This window comes from Symphalangus syndactylus, chromosome 10, assembly GCF_028878055.3.
Source record: "Symphalangus syndactylus isolate Jambi chromosome 10, NHGRI_mSymSyn1-v2.1_pri, whole genome shotgun sequence".
Classification (NCBI taxonomy): Eukaryota; Metazoa; Chordata; class Mammalia; order Primates; family Hylobatidae; genus Symphalangus; species Symphalangus syndactylus.
The window spans coordinates 33,026,846-33,047,055 of NC_072432.2; the positions used below are offsets into that span (position 1 = coordinate 33,026,846).

At 34.2% G+C, this 20,210-nt stretch overlaps 1 protein-coding gene across 4 annotated transcripts in view; it reads left to right on the plus strand.

Annotated features, from left to right (window-relative positions):
- Nucleotides 1-20,210, plus strand: part of PPA2 (inorganic pyrophosphatase 2) — a 105,916-nt gene extending 85,706 nt beyond the window's left edge. For all 4 annotated transcript variants that reach the window (XM_055296849.2, XM_055296850.2, XM_055296852.2 and 1 more), the window contains 3 exons: nt 3,154-3,223; nt 18,878-18,914; nt 20,003-20,210. In XM_055296849.2, coding sequence (XP_055152824.1) covers nt 3,154-3,223; nt 18,878-18,914; nt 20,003-20,031 — 136 coding nt within the window. In that variant the 3' untranslated portion in view covers nt 20,032-20,210. The remainder of the gene's footprint in view (nt 1-3,153; nt 3,224-18,877; nt 18,915-20,002) is intronic.

Genomic DNA, 20,210 nt, shown 5'->3' on the forward strand with positions numbered 1-20,210 from the left:
CTTGGCTTTACAATGAAAAGCCTTGACAAATCTTTATCCTGGACACTGTCTTTGAGGATTCTCCTAAGTGTGGGCCATTGTTTGATTTGAAATTTACTTGAAGAAAATGGTTTTCCCTTCACTAAAGCACTATTATCTGTCTACTAATATACTTTATTATTTTTATATGTAATTTGGGTTTGTTGTACACAGCATTTTTGGTTTTACTGATTTTTTGCTCTAATGTCATCTGCTTGTTTTGGTCAACAAGGTTGTATATAGGTCATGTAACATTTATACATTTAGAATATAATATTTAGTATCTTAGTATAAAAAGGAAAGCAGTGCATTCTTTTTAGTTTTTTTTTTTTTTAAGTTTCATTTATAGTGGGCACTAACAGCTTAGTCATTCCTCCTTTAAATGATTATACTGCCTTTCCCCTGGCAGGTCGTAGTCATAGTTTGAGAACTAAAAAGAATCTTAAAGATTAAAAGCTCCTTGGGGGCTCCATGATTCAATATTGTGTCTCCAGCGTCTAGAAAAGTCCCTGACACATAGTGTAATTTTTTGATTTGGCAAATAAATATGAATCAATGTTAAACAACTATTTTTACATGAAGGCCAGTTCAGAAAAAATGAAAATATTTCTTGGTATCATGCCTTTTATTACACTTTTAAACATTCAAAGTACAAATAACTTTATTAAATCCAAGAGGGGATAAAGTACATATAGGTATGTACACACACATATTTACATACATATATGTTCTTACAACCTAGATTACATATATTATTGACTAAAAGGACATCAGTGAGGATGTTGGCACTGTTTTTAGCTGATAGAAGAGCCTATTTGATAAATAGAAGGAACTTTGTAATCTTTCATCCTATGTATCGGTTTATCTTACAAGAATCTCCTAAGTTCATTTATATATGCTTGCCATTTAATTCTTAAAACAGCTAATTTTTTTTTTTTGTTTTTGAAACGTTGCCTCGCTCTGTCACCCAAGCTGGAGTGCAGTGGCGCCATCTTGGCTCACTGCAACCTCCACCACCCAGGTTCAAGTGATTCCCCTGCCTCGGCCTCCCAAGGAGCTGGGATTACAAGTGTGTGCCACCATGCTCGACTAATTTTTGTATTTATAATAGAGATGGGGTTTCACCATGCTAGCCAGACTGGTCTCAAACTCCTGACCTCAGGTAATCTGCCCACCTTGTCCTCCCAAAGTGCTGGGATTACTGGCGTGAGCCACTGCACCCAACCACTCATACATTTTTTAAGGCGAAAAAATAGCAGAGTCAGTTTACTTTCCCAAGATATCCACTACTGGTTACTTGTCAAGACATTTTATCAGAGATATTTTTAAAATTTTTCAATTTTTAAAATTAAAATAAAATTTTAAATATTTTTAAATTTTACCATGCTGGCTTAAATATTGTCATTCTTTTCTAATATTCCTATTCCTAGTTTCATTTTGTTTTAAGAGTAGAGGATTACTTTAGAAGTAGGGTTATCAGCTTTAACAGATTAAAAATACAGGACACCAGTTAAATCACTTTTTCTTCTATTTAAATATTTCAGAATAACAAATATTATTCCATGTAAGTGTGTGTGTCTCTTTCAATATTTGGGACATGTTTATACTAACAAATAGTTTGTTGCTTATTTGAAATTCAAATGTAATTGGTTGTTTTGTATTTTATATGGCAACTATATCTAGAAAAGACCTCCCCCCCACTCCGCTCTCTCACCATCATTTTCCCAGAATTTCCAAGGAATGTTTTACTTTGGTTTAGTTATAATGTTAAAAGCATTGTATGTATTGTAATTAGTACTTTGTATATCATACTTTCTTCACAGGACTGGCACTTTTTTGCAGTGTTTAATTTTTTTGGCTGGTTCTTTTTAAATTCATTTTTGACAGTCATCAAGGAAACATCTGACTTACAAGGCTCTGCCTTTTTCAGTTTTCAGCTTGTTTAAACGTGAGCTGTAGAAAAGAGAACACAAAAAACTTTGTCTTTTTTTTTCCCCTCAACTTTTATTTTAAGTTCTGGGGAACATGCAGGATGTGGAGTTTTGTTATGTAGGTAAACGTGTGCTATGGTGGCAAAAAAACTTAGTCTTAAAGATGTTACTGCTATCTTTCATCAAATTCTATTCATGCCAAGAATGAAAATGAATCCCACATTATGAGTCTGGATAGAAACCAAAATGACCACTTATTATAATCGCTGTATACTCAGTGTCAATTACAGACAGATATAGACAGATGTTTTTATCACCGATATCTTAACATATTTCACAAAGCTATTGTAAAAATAAATTTGATAATGTATATCCTTAGGTCCACTTGAGGGGGAATATGTTTACGTGTGTTTTACCTATTATTTTATCTTTTAGGGATCTGCTAATCACTTTTTCTTCTATTTAAAAAAGTTAATTTGGCTTTAACTCCCTTCTCCACCACCTCTTTCTTTATCCATTTTAATCTGCCTATTCCTTTGATGAAATTTTTAAAAATCAGCCTTAATATGTTTCAGAGGAATGATGCTTTTGCTTTCGTCTAGAGAGTGGCAATATGTAATGAGTAGCATGCATTTAGAGGTATAGGAAAGGCTTTTGACTCTATGGAGCCTTCCCTAGTTAGGGAAGGAGCTACTATTCCTATGCCTGGCTGAACTTCCCTACATAAAAGAAAACAAACTTTACATTCATGTAGTTTCCTCTTTAATCTCCTTATCTGTGCAAGAGATTCCGCAAAAACTTTCAGTAGCTAATTACAATGTTTGTCACCTCACTTAGAGGAAAATTTATCCTAGGTCCCATTCTGTGGGTCAAATTTGCTTCCTCTTTTCTTCAATAAAGGTGAAGTGCAATTGTGGTATAGCTTTTTATATATACCTGGAAATTATTAGGATTTGTGTAATATAATTTTTAAAAATCTTTTATCATTCTGGAGAGGGCTTCGCTGTGGACTACTCTATACTTAGAACCTTGCCTGAAAGAATATACAATAATTTTCATTGTCTTAATTTTTATTCATTCAGTTTCTATTCATTGGTTGAAAGTATACAACTGACGTGGAGTATTTGGAGTTAGTTTTTGGGGTTTTTTTGGTAATTGTTTCTTTTTATCCTGTTTAATAATAACATTCTCTTTTCCTCTCCAGCACAAATGTGCAGATATCTGATAGCCCTTTCCGTTGCACTCAAGAGGAAGCAAGATCATTAGTTCAATCGGTAAGGGGCAAACCTCCAAGACATCCTTTAATCTTATAAATGTCATAGGAAGTCTAGTAGAAATTCTGAAATCTCTAGCAATGAAATGTGTCAAGTCCTTTTGAGAAGCATAAAGTTTACAAATCACCTAAATCTATTTCTGTAATTCAAGGAATTTAAATGAAAAATTTTAAAACCTTCTAGTTGAGTTTTTAAATTTTGTACTTGAAAGTACATTAACCATTTAGCTAACTTCATATGATGCTGTTTTTCTTATTATCAGTTTATTATTGTTTATATAAATATGCTCTCCTCTGTACTGTTGTATCTCCATGAATTATCCCCTGTCTAGTGTCTACATTGGAACTGGCTATTGGCACAGTTCCAGCTTAAGAAAAATAAAATTGGCCCAGCATGGGAGCTCCTTCCCGTAATCCTAGCACTTTGGGAGGCCAAGGCGAGTGGATTACTTAAGGCCGGGAGTTTGAGACTAGCCTGGCCAACATAAGGAAACCCCATCTCTACTAAAAATACAAAAAATTAGCTGAGCCTGGTGGTGCATGCTTGTAATCCCAGCTACTCGGCAGGCTGAGGCACAAGAATCACTTGAACCTGGGAGACAAAGGTTGCAGTGAACTAAGATTATGCCACTGCACTCCAGCCTGGGCGACAGAGTGAGACTGTCTCAAAAAAAAAAAAAAAAAAAAAATTGAAAATAAAGTTATGTTTTTCAGCTTAAGAAAAATAAAGTTGGTAAGACTCTGCTTTTTTATTCCCCTTTGGTTTGGCTGTCTCACATGCTTTCCTTCTGTAAGCTGAGATGATATCCTTGGATTTTTATATGTCTTAGTGATAATGGTGCATAGAGGCAACTGAATTTATTAGTAAATTAATGACTGATTTGGAGATCACTAAATTAGAAAATTTGTATTCAGATAATCAAGTAATATGACTTGTATAAAGTATATTTAGGAGTGATCTTAGGCTACAAATCTCATTTATAAATTAAGGGTTTTTAAGAACGATGAGATTTAAAAACTAGTGAATTTAGATCTTTACACTAAGAACAACTAAAATGTTCCTAAATGTTAGTTGATCATTGTGGCTGCTTTTAATTTATTGTTTTTTTTTTTTTCTTCACTAATGGATCGGCTATCTAATTAATGCCTGTTATGTGGTAAGATATAGGTTCTGGGAATGCAGTAATAAAGAAAAGACACAAAAACCTCTGCCCTTGTGTACCTCGCATTTTATCTGGAGAGATGGATAAGAAGGAAATATGCAAGTAAAATAATGAACGTTTCAGAGAGCAATAAATGCCTTCTGAAAAAATGACAAAAATGAGCAGGGACAAGGGGATAAAATGCCAGAAGTGGGATGGGAGTTGTAGTTATTAAAAAGGCAGTCAGCCACAGCCTCACTAAGAAGAGGGCTGACATATGTGCCAAGAATTGTAGAAGGTAAGGTCAAGTGAAGGACGAGCATTCAAGGCCACACTCCCAAAGGCCCTGAGGCAAGAGGATGTCTGAGGTATTCAAGAAACACCCAAAGTGACCACAGTGACTGGTAGAGTAGAGAAAGTATGGAGGCGAGAGGAGGAGATGAGATTGGAAGTGTTTGGATCTGGGTTTGAAAATGGGGGTCGATTATGAAAGACTCTGTGCAGGCTGTGTAAGGATTGCGTTTCTTATTCTGAATGAGGTAGGGAACCGTTAAAATGTTTTCAGCAAAGGAGTGGTCTAATCTGACTTTGATTTTAACAAGATCATTCTGGCTGCGTTGGTGAGAATGGGCTGTAGGCCATAATTAGATTAGAGAAGATACACGGAAGCTGTCACAATAATGCAGGCCACATTATTTTCTCCAAGTTATCAGTTTTGTATGTATGTAGATTATATTCAGAATTTGGTTTTCATTACTTCTTTAAGGATAAAAATGAAGGAAAACAAAAACTTTTCATCTTTGTACAAGCAATCTGTCTCACTAATCTCAGATTAAGTCTAGTCCATGTATTTCAGTTTTAGATTCATAAATAATACAGTAGATACTTGTCTTAAAATTAGCCACAGGCTCAAAGTTTCTATATTAGATCCTGTTTTTTCATTGCTTTCTGTCACATTAGTGGCAAAACAAAAAAATAATTGGAGGGCATATATATGATCTAGTTAGATTAGAGGAATAAGATTAGAATTCAGAAAGGTTAACATACAGCTTTAATTACCTGGCTTGGTAACCTGGTTGAGCTTTATAATAATGAAGAAGATACTCTACTGAATAATTTTTCACTGAGAATACTGCATCAGAAATTCACCAATTAGAGAAACCAGTGCCTCTTCACTAGCTCAGTGGAACTTCATGTATGCCAGTTTTCATCATTCAATATTTGTAAGTCAAAGAATTACCCCATTAACACCCTCATGAATGATTTGGGATTCTTAGAGCACAGATTAGTTAACACCCTTTCATATAGAGTTTAATTTGTAATAATGAAATTCTTTGTCATAGCAGCATTTTGTCTCATTTCCTCTCTTCAGAATCACATTGAAGTATTTGAATCAGAATTACTTAGGTGTATATTTCCATGTCTCTTCATTTTGCTGTATACTGAATATTGTACAGTCTTCAAAGTGCTGTCAGTTTTTTTTTTGTCCTTTAATTGCTTAGAATAATTGAAGACACAGAAGTGATTCATCATACTTGGTCAGATTCAGACCATATCAAGTCCTGAGTTTGTATGAAACAAATTAGAAGACCCAAAATTTGTTAGTAGCTTAGAATGAGTGAATTAACGAGTCTAATATGTACCTAAGTAATATTATTTTGAGACTTATCTGTAGATGTTAAATGAGTCCAAAGTATGGTCATTACAAGGCCAGACAGTAATGGAAGTTTTCACTTTTGAGATGCATATTGCTAGAATACTCAGGATGTGTTGACTGAGATTTTAGAATATGGTTAACTGCTTTGTACTTTTAAAATAGACAAAGAAAAGAAAAGAAATGGACTAAACTTTTGAGTGGTTAATAGAACTATTGTAGGAAGTATATGCTGGATGAACATATATTGATCAAAACACAATTAAGTGTAACATTGAGACGAAACAAATTGTTAGTCACCCAACAATATGTACAAATCAGTTAGGAAAAATATTGTCAGAATATCCAAGAAAAATAAAATATAAACTAACAAATGGATGATTATTATTAAGAACTATTTTAGAAACAAAATAGAAAATATCTACAGAAGTAATTTATCATACTTAGGTTAGAGATCTTTAGAAGGATAGATCTGAAAGATCTGAAAAGATTTCAGAAGGAGAATTTAAATGATCAAAATGATTATTGGGCTTTGTTTACAAATACAGATGTTTGAACTATACATGATCACAAAAAGCATGACTGTGTCATAAACAAGTTGTTCATTTGATCCCAACACACTAGGGAACCATAAAAGGCAGAGAGAGTGCTCTGAGTGGGCTACAGCATGTGGACCCTGGCAACAGGACCCTGCATGTAATAGTTCAACTGCAGGACCACTCAATTATTATTTTTTTTTTTTTGAGACACAGTGTCTTGCTCTGCCGCCCAGGCTAGAGTGCAGTGGCATGATCATACAGTTCACCGCAGCCTTGACTTCCTGAGCTCAATTGATCCTCCCACCTCATCCTCCCAAGTTGCTGGGACTACAGGTGTGTGCCACCACACCTGGCGAAGTTTTTCTAGTTTTTGGTAGAGTGGGGGTTCTCGCTATATTGCCCAGGCTGGCCTCAGACTTCTGGCCTCAAGCAGTCCTCCCACCTCAGCTTCCCAAAGCACTGAGATTACAGGTGTAAGCCATCACACCCAGCCTGCATTTCTTTTTGTAAAGTTTTTTATTTTTTTAAACTTCACCTGATTTTATAGCCAAAAGATATGAGATTCTTCCCTAATACTTGAGAATTTTGTGACTAACAGTTGGATCTTTATTTCAGGGAGCAAGGCTTAGAGCATTTATAGAGAACAAAGAATGTGTGTGTGTGTGTGCACGTGTGTATGTGTATGCAAAGACATGATTTGCCTTTCAGATAATATTAGTTGATAGTCTTTAAAGATTTGATTTGACTGTTGGGGGTTAAGATGCTACTTTTAGGACCCTTTAGTTAAATATTATTTTGAGAATGTTGAGAAGATTCAAACAAAATGTACAAGATTAATCTAATGCACATACATAATTAGTGAATACATAATTTTTTCAAGTATATGTACACATTTCCAAAAATTGAGTAGATATTAGGCCACAAATAGAGTTGCAAAAGACTGGCTGTCATGCAGACCACATTCTTTGTCTACAGTATAATCAATTATGAAAATATTAAAAGAAAAAAGCACAAGTTCATGTGTTTGGAAATTTAAAAGTACTTATAAATAAATCAGGCCTCAAAAAATATAAATAATTTATATTTAAAACTAAAATATTTAAAATTGGAAGACAACTGAGTCAGTGTATGTTAAAACTTATGTAATGCAGCAAAAATAGTTCTTGAGAAATTAAATGTATACAATATAGCAGAAATGAAAGAAAATTGTAGAAGTTCAACTTAACAATTACTTGTACATTTTGTTTGAATCTTCTCAACAACTTCTCAAATTGCAACTTAATTACTCTGTTCGTTTTTCTGACTTTTTATATTAGAAGAAAATTATAAAGAGTAGAGTAAATATTTAATGAAACTGAAAACAAATAATGACAGGATCAACTAAAACAAAAGCTGGGTTTTCTTTCTTTTAAGACTAATTATACAGACCTGTGGCAAGAAAGATGATGAAATAGAATAGGCACAAATAAAAATAGCAAGAATTAAAATGAAGACATAACTACAGGCATAAGACATATTTAAATAATCAGAAGAGAATACTGAGAAGCTTTTTGCAACAACTTTCTAAACACAGATGAATTGATAATTTTGTTTAAAATATAAATTGCCAATATTAAATCAAGAATAAATAGAAAACCCAAATAAACTTGTAAAACAATATTTAATCATGAAGATGGCAATTTTTCCCATGTTAATTAATGAAGTCAGTCTATTTTTTTCATCAGAATCCCAATGAGGTTTTCACTGAACCTCACAGGGTGATTCTAAAATGTATATGAAATAGTAAAGGGCCAAGAATAACCTAGAAAGGATTAATAAATTTAAGTAACGGGGAAAAAAACTGTAAACAACAAAAGAAACCTTTAACTTACAAGATAAGCCATTGATTGGAAGGAGATATTTTCATGTAAATGATAAAAGGACTGGCATCTAAAATAATAACTTATTCAAACCCACAAAAAAAAGATAACCCAGTAGAAAAAAATTGTGTAAACAACATGAATAGACAGCTGACAAAAGAGGAAACATACAATGACCACTAAACATCATAATTTGCTTTATCTTACTTGTAATCAGTGGGATCAAAATAAAACACAATACAATTTTACAGTTGTAGATTACCAAAAGTTTAAAAGTCTGTTAATACCAAGAATTTTTAGGCAAGTGAAGAAAGGGAAGCTTTCATACTTGATGGTATGAGAGGAGTGTAGATGGCTACAACTACTTTGAAGAACATTAAGTAATTTCTAGTAAACTTGATGCCTATAATTCACTACTCAGAAATTATCCTTCTAGGTACACATCTTACAGAGACACTATACATGTGTTTATGATCAGAAATGGAAAAATTAGAAACTGAATTACATGTCTATTGATAAGAGACTGGGTGAAAAAAGCAGGACACATATGGTATGTACCATTTATGTATTTTTTAAAAGCAATAGCACATATTTTTTATGAATACAAACATATATGGTATTACATTTTTGAAACAAATAAGAAAAGTAAACGTCAATTTCAGCACGGTGGCCAGAAGTTACCTCTGAGAAGGGAGGGGAGTGAATAAGATTTTTATTTTTAATAAATAGGGAGAAAGACTTCAGTTATAAAGATCTGAAATAACAATATTAACTTCTAAATCTAGAGAGTAGGTATGTGTTGTAATGGTCTCTGCATACAGAATATGTTTGAAGTATTTCATGATTTAAAAAATTTATACTCTCAGAAAAACAATTAAAAAAAATTAATGAAGCCAAAAGCTAATTCTTTGAGAAGACGGTAAAACTGATAAGTCTTTAGGCAGAATGATCAGGAAAGAAAAGAAGACACATTTTCACAGTAAGGCACGAAACAAGTAATATCGCTGCTAATTCTACAGATATTAAGAGAAAAATAAGACAATGTGAACATATATCAATAAATTTGACAGCTTGCATGAAATTGACAGATGCTTTGAAATATATAAACTACCAAAGCTCACTGAAGAAGAAATAGGCATAAACAAATTCAATTTGTACTTAAAAACCTTTCTATAAACATGACTCTAAGCCCAGCTGGCTTCTACTACTATTGTTCAGCATTGTACTGAAGGTTCTAGCCAGTGCATAAGGCAATAAAAAGAAGTAAAAGGCATTCAGATTGTGAGGGAAGGGGCATGAATGTCTCCATAGCAAGTTCAGCAAATTCTACCTAAAAACGACTGGAATAAGTGAGCTTAGCAAGATTGTAGGACGTGCGATTAATATAGCAAACAATTGCAGACCGGGCACAGTGGCTCACGCCTGTAATCCCAGCACTTTGGGAGGCCAAGACAGGTGGATTGCCTGAGGTCAAGAGTTCAAGACCATTCTAGCCAACATGGTGAAACCCCATCTTTACTAAAAATACAAAAATAAGGCGGGCATGATGACGCACACCTGTAATCCCAGCAACTCAGGAGGCCGAAGCAGGATAATCGCTTGAACCCAGGAGGCGAAGGTTGCAGTGAGCCAAGATCGTGCCACTGCACTCTAGCCTGGGCAACAGAGTGAGACTCTGTCTCAAATAATAATAATAAAAAAAAATTAGCCAGGCGTGGTGGCGGGTGCCTGAAATCCCAGCTACTGGGGAGGCTGAGGCAGGAGAATCGCTTGCACCTGAGAGGCAGAAGTTGCAGTGAGGATCATGCCATTGCACTCCAGCCTGGGCAACAAGAGCCAGTATACAAAAATAGTTGCTTGAGATATCTATCTATCTATCTATCTATCTACACGTATAGATATATATATACACACACACATATAGATAGATATATACATACATAGATATTATACACACATCTATATGTATATATATATATACATCTGTATATATAGAGAGATATATCTCAAGCAACTATTTTTGTATACTGGCTACAATTAGAAAATAATATTAAAAATACATTGTTTATAATGGTATCAGAAATACAAAAGAAACACTTAGGAATAACTCTGGCAAAAGTATGCAAAGAACCTGCACCCTGAAAAGTATAAAATATTGCCAACAGAAATCACAGAACTAAGTAAATGAAGAGATATATAATGTTCATGCCTTCAATATTGCATGTAATATAGTATTTCAGTATTTTGATATCAGTTCTGCTAAAGTTGATATATAGATTCAGTCCAATGTCCATCAAATTCCAATATACTTTTTTGTAGAAATTAACAAGCTGATATAAATAAATACTAAGGACCTAGAATAGTCTAACCTTGGTAAAGGACAAAGTTAGAATCACAACTTTTCCTGATTTCAAGGCTTTTTAAAAAACACTGCAATAATCAAGAGAATATAGTAATGGCATAAAGATAGATTAGTGTAACCAAATCTAGACATAGACCTACATATATATGGACAACTGATTTTCAAAATGATATTTTTTTCAACAAATAGTGCTTAAATAATTGGTTATTCGTATTTTAAAAAACACATTTCAGTTTTGCACTGTATATAATTGTCTAAAATGGATCCTAGACCTAAATTTAAGGCACAAAACTTAAACCTATTTTGACTTTGGGTTAGACCGTATTTCTTAGATATGACACCAAAGGCACAATCTGTTCTTTAAAATGATAAATAGGACTTCATCAAAATAAAAAATTTTTGTTCTACAAAAGACATTCTTAGGAGAATGAAAAGAAGCTACGTACTACAAGAAAATATTTGAAAATTATATATCTGATAAAGGGACTTGTATTCAGAATATATAAAGAACTTTCACAACTCAAGAAAACAAAACATTCAGTTTTTAAAAATGCACAAAATATGGCTCTATAAATGGATGGATGACCCAAAAATAGAATTTTTTTAAAAGTACGAAATATATGAATGAGCACATCACCAAATCTATAAAGAAGGCAAAGAAACACATGAAGTGATGCTCAACTTTAGTTATTAAATGCAGATTTAAAACCACAGTACATGCTAATACACACTTTTAGGATGTCTAAAAGTAAAAGGACCAGGCATACCAACTGTTAGCAAGGATGTGGAGGAACTACAATTCTCATTTACTGCTGGTTAGAATGCAAAATGGTACAACCATCTGGAAAACATTTTGGTATTTTCTTGAAAAGTTAAACATATACATACCATGTGATCCATGTGATCAAGTCATTCCACTCATATATATTTACCCAAGACAAAAGGAAGCGTATGTCCATACAAAGACTTGTACACAAATGCTTGCAGCAGCTTTCTTTGTGATAGACAGAAACTGAAAACAACCCAAATGTTCATCAGTAGATGAATGGATAAACAACTTGTAGTATATTTATGAGGAATACTACTCAGTAATAAAAAGGAATAGATTATTGACACATGCCACAACGTGGCTGAATCTTAAAAAAATATATTGAGTGAAAACAGATATATCATACACATTTTATCATACCATTTATATAAAATTTTAGGAAATGCAAGCTAATGTATAATGATGCAAACCAGATCAGAGAGAGCCAGGAAGGAGGATTTTACAGTCTCTTTTATAAGAACATGGAGAAACTTTTAGGAATAGTGGTGAATATGTTTATTATCTTGATTATATTGATGGCTTCATGAGTGTATATATGTCAAAACTTATCAAATTACAGACTTTACATGTAGTTTATTTCAAGTCAATGTTAGTCTAATGACACATCTTTTGAAAAAAAAAATTTTTTTCTGAAGTCAGATTATCTGGGTCCAAGTCTCAGTTCTTTAATTTATAACCTGAGACAAATTTTAATTTATTTACGTCTTTGACTTCTTATTTATAAAATGGGGCTTATAATAATTGTATCTTATCAGGCTGTTGTGGAGAACTGAATGAGCTAATCCAGGTAAAAATGTCCGGGAGATAAGGTATTCAATAAACGTTGGGTTTTATTGTCATTACTGCTATAAGTGTAGTTTAGTTAAATTGATCAAAGAGAGAAATCCCTTCTATTCCAGCCTCTTCTTTCCAATACTTCTAATGATGAGGATATCACTCCTTTATGAGTTGACCCATTCCATTGTTGGGTATTGGAAAAGTCAGCCTTAATAATTTTTCTAGACATATGAGAATTAGTCCTACTTTCAGGGACTTTAATAGGAAGAAAGGGAGGAAGAAGAGGTGGAACAAGTGGAGGGGAAAAGTACTTGGTTTAACTACTCTTCCCATCTGGGAATACTTTTCCCCAAAATTCTCCCATGTGCTTTGTTTAAGCACTTTCCTCTTTGAGGGAATAGAACACTCTAGGCATTATGCAAGGTTGGGAAAATATGAATTAAACAATGTGTGAGGTTCTCTAATACTTGGTACTGTAGTCATTTTACTGGAAAAATGATTGAACTTTATGAGGCTCCACACACAAACTTGTGGCATATAGAACTGAGGAGAGAGCCACATTCACTGCTGAAGGATTCCCCGACTTGCCTTGGACATGTGCACAGCCTAACTCCCGGGATTTAAAACTCTTACAATCTAGAATTCAGGCCAAGAAGAGTAAGTAGCTATACACTTGCTCTGTTCTAGGGAACCAGACCCAGGCCACTGTGAACCTCTAGCTCATAGTAGTGATGGCAGAAGTTCAAAAGGTTAAAGACTTCTAAAACTGGACAGATAGAATGCCTCCCAGAGAGGTCTCAGCACCCTCAGTCTGACTTTGTTTTTGCCTATTCATGGACAGATTTCCACTAAAACTAGTCTCGGATAAACCTGGAGCACACAAGACTCAGAGATGATAGTGATGATGGTACACAGGATGCTAAATGGATAGTGTTTTGAAGTAAAAAAGTCAAGGGGGAGTTGGAACTTCAATATAAATGTATTATTTCTTGCTACATTTGGTAGATCTTATTTCTTCAGTAAAGCAACAATATCCATAGTGTTGTATAAAATTTGGATGGTTGTCTTGTAGTTGATGCAAGACTTCTTAGCTGAATTGTAAAAAGCAGTGCATTCAGGAGGCCAAGGCCATAAGGTGAATCCCAGTGGCAGTTAACATCAGCATGTAGCGTGACCATCTATTTTATCCCAAAACGTTATCAGTCGTCCCATAAATGCATACTGGCATTGATGTAGAGACTCAGCGATGAATCCTGGTGAAGGACTTTAGGTGAATCCATCAATACAAGCATCTCGTGAGTCTGAAGCATTGTTATCATTTGGAATAATAGCACTTAAAAAAAATCACACCAAAGCCATGTTTTATTTTTCCTAAGGATCACAACAAGATGGATTAATAAAGCAGTCAGCTTAGAAGCACACTCTTAGGGGTTCTGCATTCTAATAAGAAAATAACCAATTAATTAATATTTTAAATAGTTATAAGTAAGAGAAGTAATGACCAGCAGAAGAATGGTGAAGTTCATTATCGAGTTCTTGGATAGGACTTGTAACAGCATGTTCCTCATATGGTTCCTTTGGGCATAGCCTTTATCTCTATTTAGGGCTTTCCTGGTAACATGACAATAACAGCTTCCTTGCATGGTCCACAATGAGAAGGCATTCCTTGGCTTCTGGTTATTAAAACTGAGCCAGCTCAGAACTAATCTCTGAGGTTAATCTGGCTGGGATACCCTCTTATCACCAGGGTTGCTTTGACCCCTCAGACTACCTAGGCAAGAAATACTTCCCTGTATTGGCACGCACTTTAATCAAAGCTGTGTATCTCCGTCAAAGAGGACTGTATTTTCTTTTAGAGTAGAACTGATCTTAGGATGTAATTTTCTAGTAAAATCACACTACAATATTTGTTTCATACAGATTTGTTTTATTTATGACCCTGAGAATGAACATCTTTATGGGAATTCATTTAAAAATGTTTTAAATAATGCCTTTTCTTCATAACTCAGGGTCTGATTAGAACCAGACCCTGATTTATGAAGAAAGGGCATTATTTTAGTCTTATTTCTCCCTCTTCTTTCTCTTTTTGCCCCTAAACAGCTTTGCTGTGCATTACCACCGGATGGTAGACAAAGTTAGTGAAAGTAAAACCAATCATTTACTTAGCTACTAGCCATTTAAATGCATTCTTGAAGAGGAAGTATTAATAGATTAAACTTACATGAACTTAAAATATTTTTATGTCTTCTTTATGAATAACTAAGAATTGGATCTGTTTTGTTGATTCTAAAGCGAAAAATCAGAAAAGGATTGTGTGACAAGTAAAATGAATGTAGCATAACTGCTTTATGAAGTGTGGAAATACAATGCAGAAAGACAATGTCCGGCTGGGCATGGTGGCTCACACCTGTAATCCCAGCACTTAAGGAGACCAAGGCAGGTAGATCACTTGAGTTCAGGAGTTCCAGACGAGCCTGGCCAACATGGTAAAACCCCGTCTCTAAAAAAAGAAAAAAAAAAAAAAAAGAAAAAAGACAATGTCCAAGGCACTTTAATTCAACTAAAACCTTGCATCACCTGAATGAAAAATTGGGAACCTATTTTTTTCCCTTTAATTTTGAACTCTTTTAGTAAAATGACAGAATGTCAATCTCTTTGTTATATATAGTAAAGCAGGATACTTTATATCGGTTCAGTGTGTCATGTTTGTTCATTTGAACAAATGTAACTTGCAGGTGAAAATGCTTGTAGGGACCTGGTAGAGTTATTTGAAAGAGAGACATTAAGTACAGAGCAGTTGTATTAACAGTTTATATTCGTTTAAAATACAGTTTATATATAAACAGAAAAGAAAGGAATAGTTTGGCAATGAAACCGTTAGATTTGTTTGAAAGCAATTAAAGATATAAAGATAATGAGAAGGATTTTTTGGATGAGGAAGAGGAGTAGATAGCATTTTAATTAATTAATTAATTAATTAATTAATAAAAGACACGGTCTCACTATGTTGCCCAGGCTGGTCTCAAACTCCTGAGCTCAAGTAGATCTACCTGCCTTGGCTTCCCAAAGTGCTAAGATTACAGGCATAAGCCACCACACCCAGCCACGGAAGTAGCATTTTTAGAATGAGACTATAAAACAATACTCATTGTTGGTGGAGAATTTATCTTGGGTGAGTAGAGGATGTCCACATTCTTTTCCTACTAAGAAATTAGATGAGGTAAGTAATTACATTAAAATAAATTAGAATTAAGTAACTAAAAGTTATTTTTTTAGTTTCTTACAATGAAAATGTAATCATAGTATTCCCTGAGAGTGAAGAGTTGAGATTAGTGATTTTTTGGGTACTGCTCCATACATTTCTTTGTTCCATTTTCTATAAGTAAATGTTATATTTGTCAGTATGTTTAAGCACCAGGAAATCATTGACTGTAGATAAAGAGTCAAATAGCTGTTTATCATGAATCCATTATTATTGATGTTTTCAAATTTAAATGATAGTTTCTCTTCTAATATGGTAATTTTTTTAATTACCTTCAAACTTTATCATTATCTCTGAGTGTCAAACTTACCTATGATGGTGTGTGTGTGTGTGTGTGTGTGTGTGTGTATTTAAATATGTATCATATGGCTTTGTATATTCTGAATATATTCTATCAATTGAGCAATGTATTTTAAGAATGAAGAAATAAAACCATTCTGGAAATTATTTTAAAATAAAATGTAATGATAAATGTTTTAGAGTAGCTTGCCCATTTCTTTTCTGTAATACTTTTTAGGTTAACAAGAAGCTGCTCAATTATTCTATTTTTATACACTATACATTTTATTCCTCTGAAATGTTTGGCAGCTCCAACAAGAAGCAGCTGCTAATTTTAAGCAGGAAATCTAAACAGCTAATTTAAGAAAAAAAAATTGTATTGTTATACTCTCCCTAAATTGTGCAGGACACAAATAGGCATCCTGCACAATTTAAGGAGTATATAGCAATTTCATAGAATAAGCAGGTTATCCCGTTTTATGGTCTGTTTAGAAAAATAGAGCCGTCAAATCCCAAATGCCTAATCTCAAGGAGTACAATTTTTATGTTGTGTTACTGTCATACCCAGATTTAAACCCTACCATCCTCAAAACCATCGATGGTTTTTTCTTTGTGCACAAGCTGAGTAGAGATTTTATTCTTTTTGAAGTACTTGGAAAAACTAAAGGATGTTTTTAAAAATTGTAATTTTAGGCCAGGCACATTGGCTCATGCCTGTAATCCTAACACTTTGGGAGACCAAGGTGGGAGGAAAGTTTGAGCCCAGAAGTTCAAGACCAGCCTGGGCAACTTAGTGAGACTCCATCTCTAAAACAAACAAACAAAAAAGATAAAAATTGTGGTTTTATTTACATGGTTACACTATCCTTTTCTTTGATATAAAGAAAATAAAACAAAGTCTGTTCAGCTTTTTTCTTAAAACAGAGTAGAAAGAGTAATAACTTTAAACTATTTATGATTTGGGGGAATTTATTAGGATTCTCCAGAGAATCAGAACCAATTGGACGTGCATATACAGAAAGAGATTTATTACAAGGAATTGGTTTACATGGTTATAGTGGCTTGGCAAGTCCAAAATCTGCAGTTGGGCTGGTGGGCTGGAGATTCAGGAAAGCAGATGATGCAGTTCCAGTGTGAAGGCCAGCAGCCTGGAGACCCAGAAGAGCCAGTTGCACAGATGAAATCTGATGGCTGTCTGCTGGAGAATTCCCTTTTGCTTGGGACAGACTAGTCTTTTTGTTCTATTAAAGCCTTCAACTGATCAGATGGGGCCCACCAACATTATGGAGGGCAATCTGCATTATTCAGAGTTCACTGATTTAAATGTTAATCTCATCTAAAAACACCCTCCAAATTGACACATAAAATTAGCTATCATAGGGAATATTTTAATATTGCTGAAATATAAATGTTTCTTCTGGTGGAGTGGTAGCTATTCAGTACTGCCCTTAGATTTAAGCATGGAGAGCCTTCCTTAGATCCTGCTTTTTGGAGGGTCATATTTGGCCGTTATTCAATCACATACCTCACCATAGAGCAAGAAGACCAAGGGGCCAAAGTTATAGACTCACCAGGAGGCATGCCCCCATTCTAGACCACATCCCCACAAGGGGCCAAAGTTAGACTCACTAGGAGGCATGCCCCCATTCTAGACCACATCCTGGCTACCCAGGACCCTGGAATCCTCTGCCCAGACAGGTTTAAGCCTGTTTCCGGGACCTGTGTAGAAACCAGGCTACACATCTCCCCAGGTCCACACTCCTGACTCTATGGACTTTGTACCCACCGTTACTTCTGCGGGGCCAGTGGGTGGCTTTTTGGAGGTAAAAGGTGCCTAGATATGTGGGCTACTAAATTTCCACCTATGTGCAGATGAGGCCCTTGAAATGCAGAAAGGAGCCTGGAATAGGGAGAGAAGTGGAGCAGGATGAGGGCCTCTTTTCCTTCCTCTGCCACATCCAGACACATGTCTCTAAGGTGTCTGGAATCCTAAATGAGAGCTTCTAGGTCATTACAAAGGTATTTGTATCAAGATAGTGAGATGGAACACATTTCATATATATATTCATCAGTTGTTAGCCTGAGTTATTGTAACTTTTAAATATTTAGATGTATATTTGTACATTTGTACCTCTGCCTTAGACTCAACAAATGCTAGAGGCAGGTATTTCCTATCTATTGAAGGTCAGAAAATTCAGAGAATTAGAAGTTAATTATTAAATTTGCAATCTGAAAAGTGTGTTATAAAATCAGGGTAGGGTAGGGTAGGGTTATCGCTAGGAAGGAAGGGGTCATAGTTGGGGAGGGGCCTGGCATGTGTCATTTCTCTACTTGGATGGTGTTCACATAGATGTAAATTCTAATGATTCTTTAAATCTTTGTGGCTTCTTCTTTATGGAAAATAGATCTTCCAGTGGAATGTTAAAAAGTATTATTCTTAATTATGGGAAAAAAAACTACTGCATAAAAATGTTTCTTCAAACTTGTCTGTTCTAATAATCTTGGCCCAGCCATCAGAATAAAAACAATAATTTAAAGTTCTAGAAGACAGATAAATTTTATAGCAAGTGTGTGTTTTATAGCAAGCACGAACAAACATATATTTAAATATGTGTGTGTGCACTTGATTTTAACTTTCAAGACGTCAGCTGCGGAAGCAATTGAAAGAAAACCTCTCTTCTCATTCCCAGCTGCAAGACCTTCAGTGGATTCTATGGGTTAAGATAAAATATATTTTCAAGTATTTTTATTTTACTCTAAGTCTGTGGCTTGTTTATCTGAAAGAATGAACAATGATAATGAAAAGCAAAGGGGAATATTTACCTTTTTCGGTTTAGAGATCCATCGTGTGTAAACTTTGTTCTGGAATTTCGTGAAAAAACTTTTCTGGATGCGCTTTCCACGAATAAACATTTATTGTAACAGAGATTCTTTCTTTGTTTTTATTTTCAGGTATCATCTTCACCAAATAAAGAAAGTAATGAAGAAGGTATAGTATATTTTGATTCATTAAAAGTGACGTGTATACATTTATTTGTTTACAGTAGTGGAAGCCAAAAAATAAAAATAAAAATAAAATAGATAAATTGAAAAGCCGTATAAGCTAAGTGAAATATTTTTAAAATAGTCGCTAAAATTTCAGATGAAATATTTTCTAATTCAGAAAATAAAGAGAATGCATTTAACTACTTTTCTAGGCTAGAAAATGATTTGATTGTACAGTGACTTTTTTTTGGTGAAGTACTGATATATTCCAGCCAGTTCTGATACCTTTAATTTTAAAAGATTGAATTTAAAAAAAACTCTTACATTCAGATATTTATCTTATTTTAATGAATCACTTATTTTAGCTGACGATCTTAAAACCTATACTGTTGTAGAATTAAAAATAAATACAATATTTTTATTACCATTATTTGAAGCTGTTTTAATAAACAAGTAAAAATGCTCTGTGGTGAAATTTTCAAAATCTAAGCATGTGCACACATCATTTGTCTCTCAAAATATTGCGAGGCTTTTGGCTTTTTGTTTTAATATAAAATATTAGAAGAATATTCAACTTGCAGATTTGGAAGAAATATGAGAACTGTTTACTGTGAGTCAAGTATGACATGTTTAGAAAGGAGTAAATCCATAGACATGATTTCATGCGAAAGCAAACTGTATTCCTTATATGGTAAGCTAACAAATTGTTTCTTTGCGATACTATCCCATTTGGGGTATTTTTTGTGTAGTCAAATTTTACAATACAAGCTTTATCCAAACCGTTCATGTTGTAGCACTTCTGTGTTGTCTGCTAGAGACTAAAATAACCCAGAAAGATACAAGAAATAAAGTAGGAAGGCTCTAGAATTTTTAATGTAGCTTTATAATAAGGCTTGGGCCAGATGAGAGAACTTGGGACAAAAGTTTGAAGGAAATAGCTTTAAATAGACAAATGCAACTTTAGATAGCTTATGACTATTTGTATCTGCCTAAATATTTCCTAAAAGTCTAAATTAAATTTGATTAATCACTCCCTTCTCCCTCCTTCTTTTATCTCTTCCCTAATACCCTCTTTCCCCATTTTAAATGCAGAGCAAGTGTGGCACTTCCTTGGCAAGTGATTGAAACATCTGAAATTCTGCTGTCAAGATTCCCGTCTCTAAGGACTCCAAGACTCTTTTTCCCCAAGTGCTAGAGACAAGGGGATCTATGAGCATTTACTGACTTCCTGTTAAAACTTCATTTTTTCAAACATTTTGAGCTATGCAATTTATAAATAAATAGAAAGAATTTTAAATTA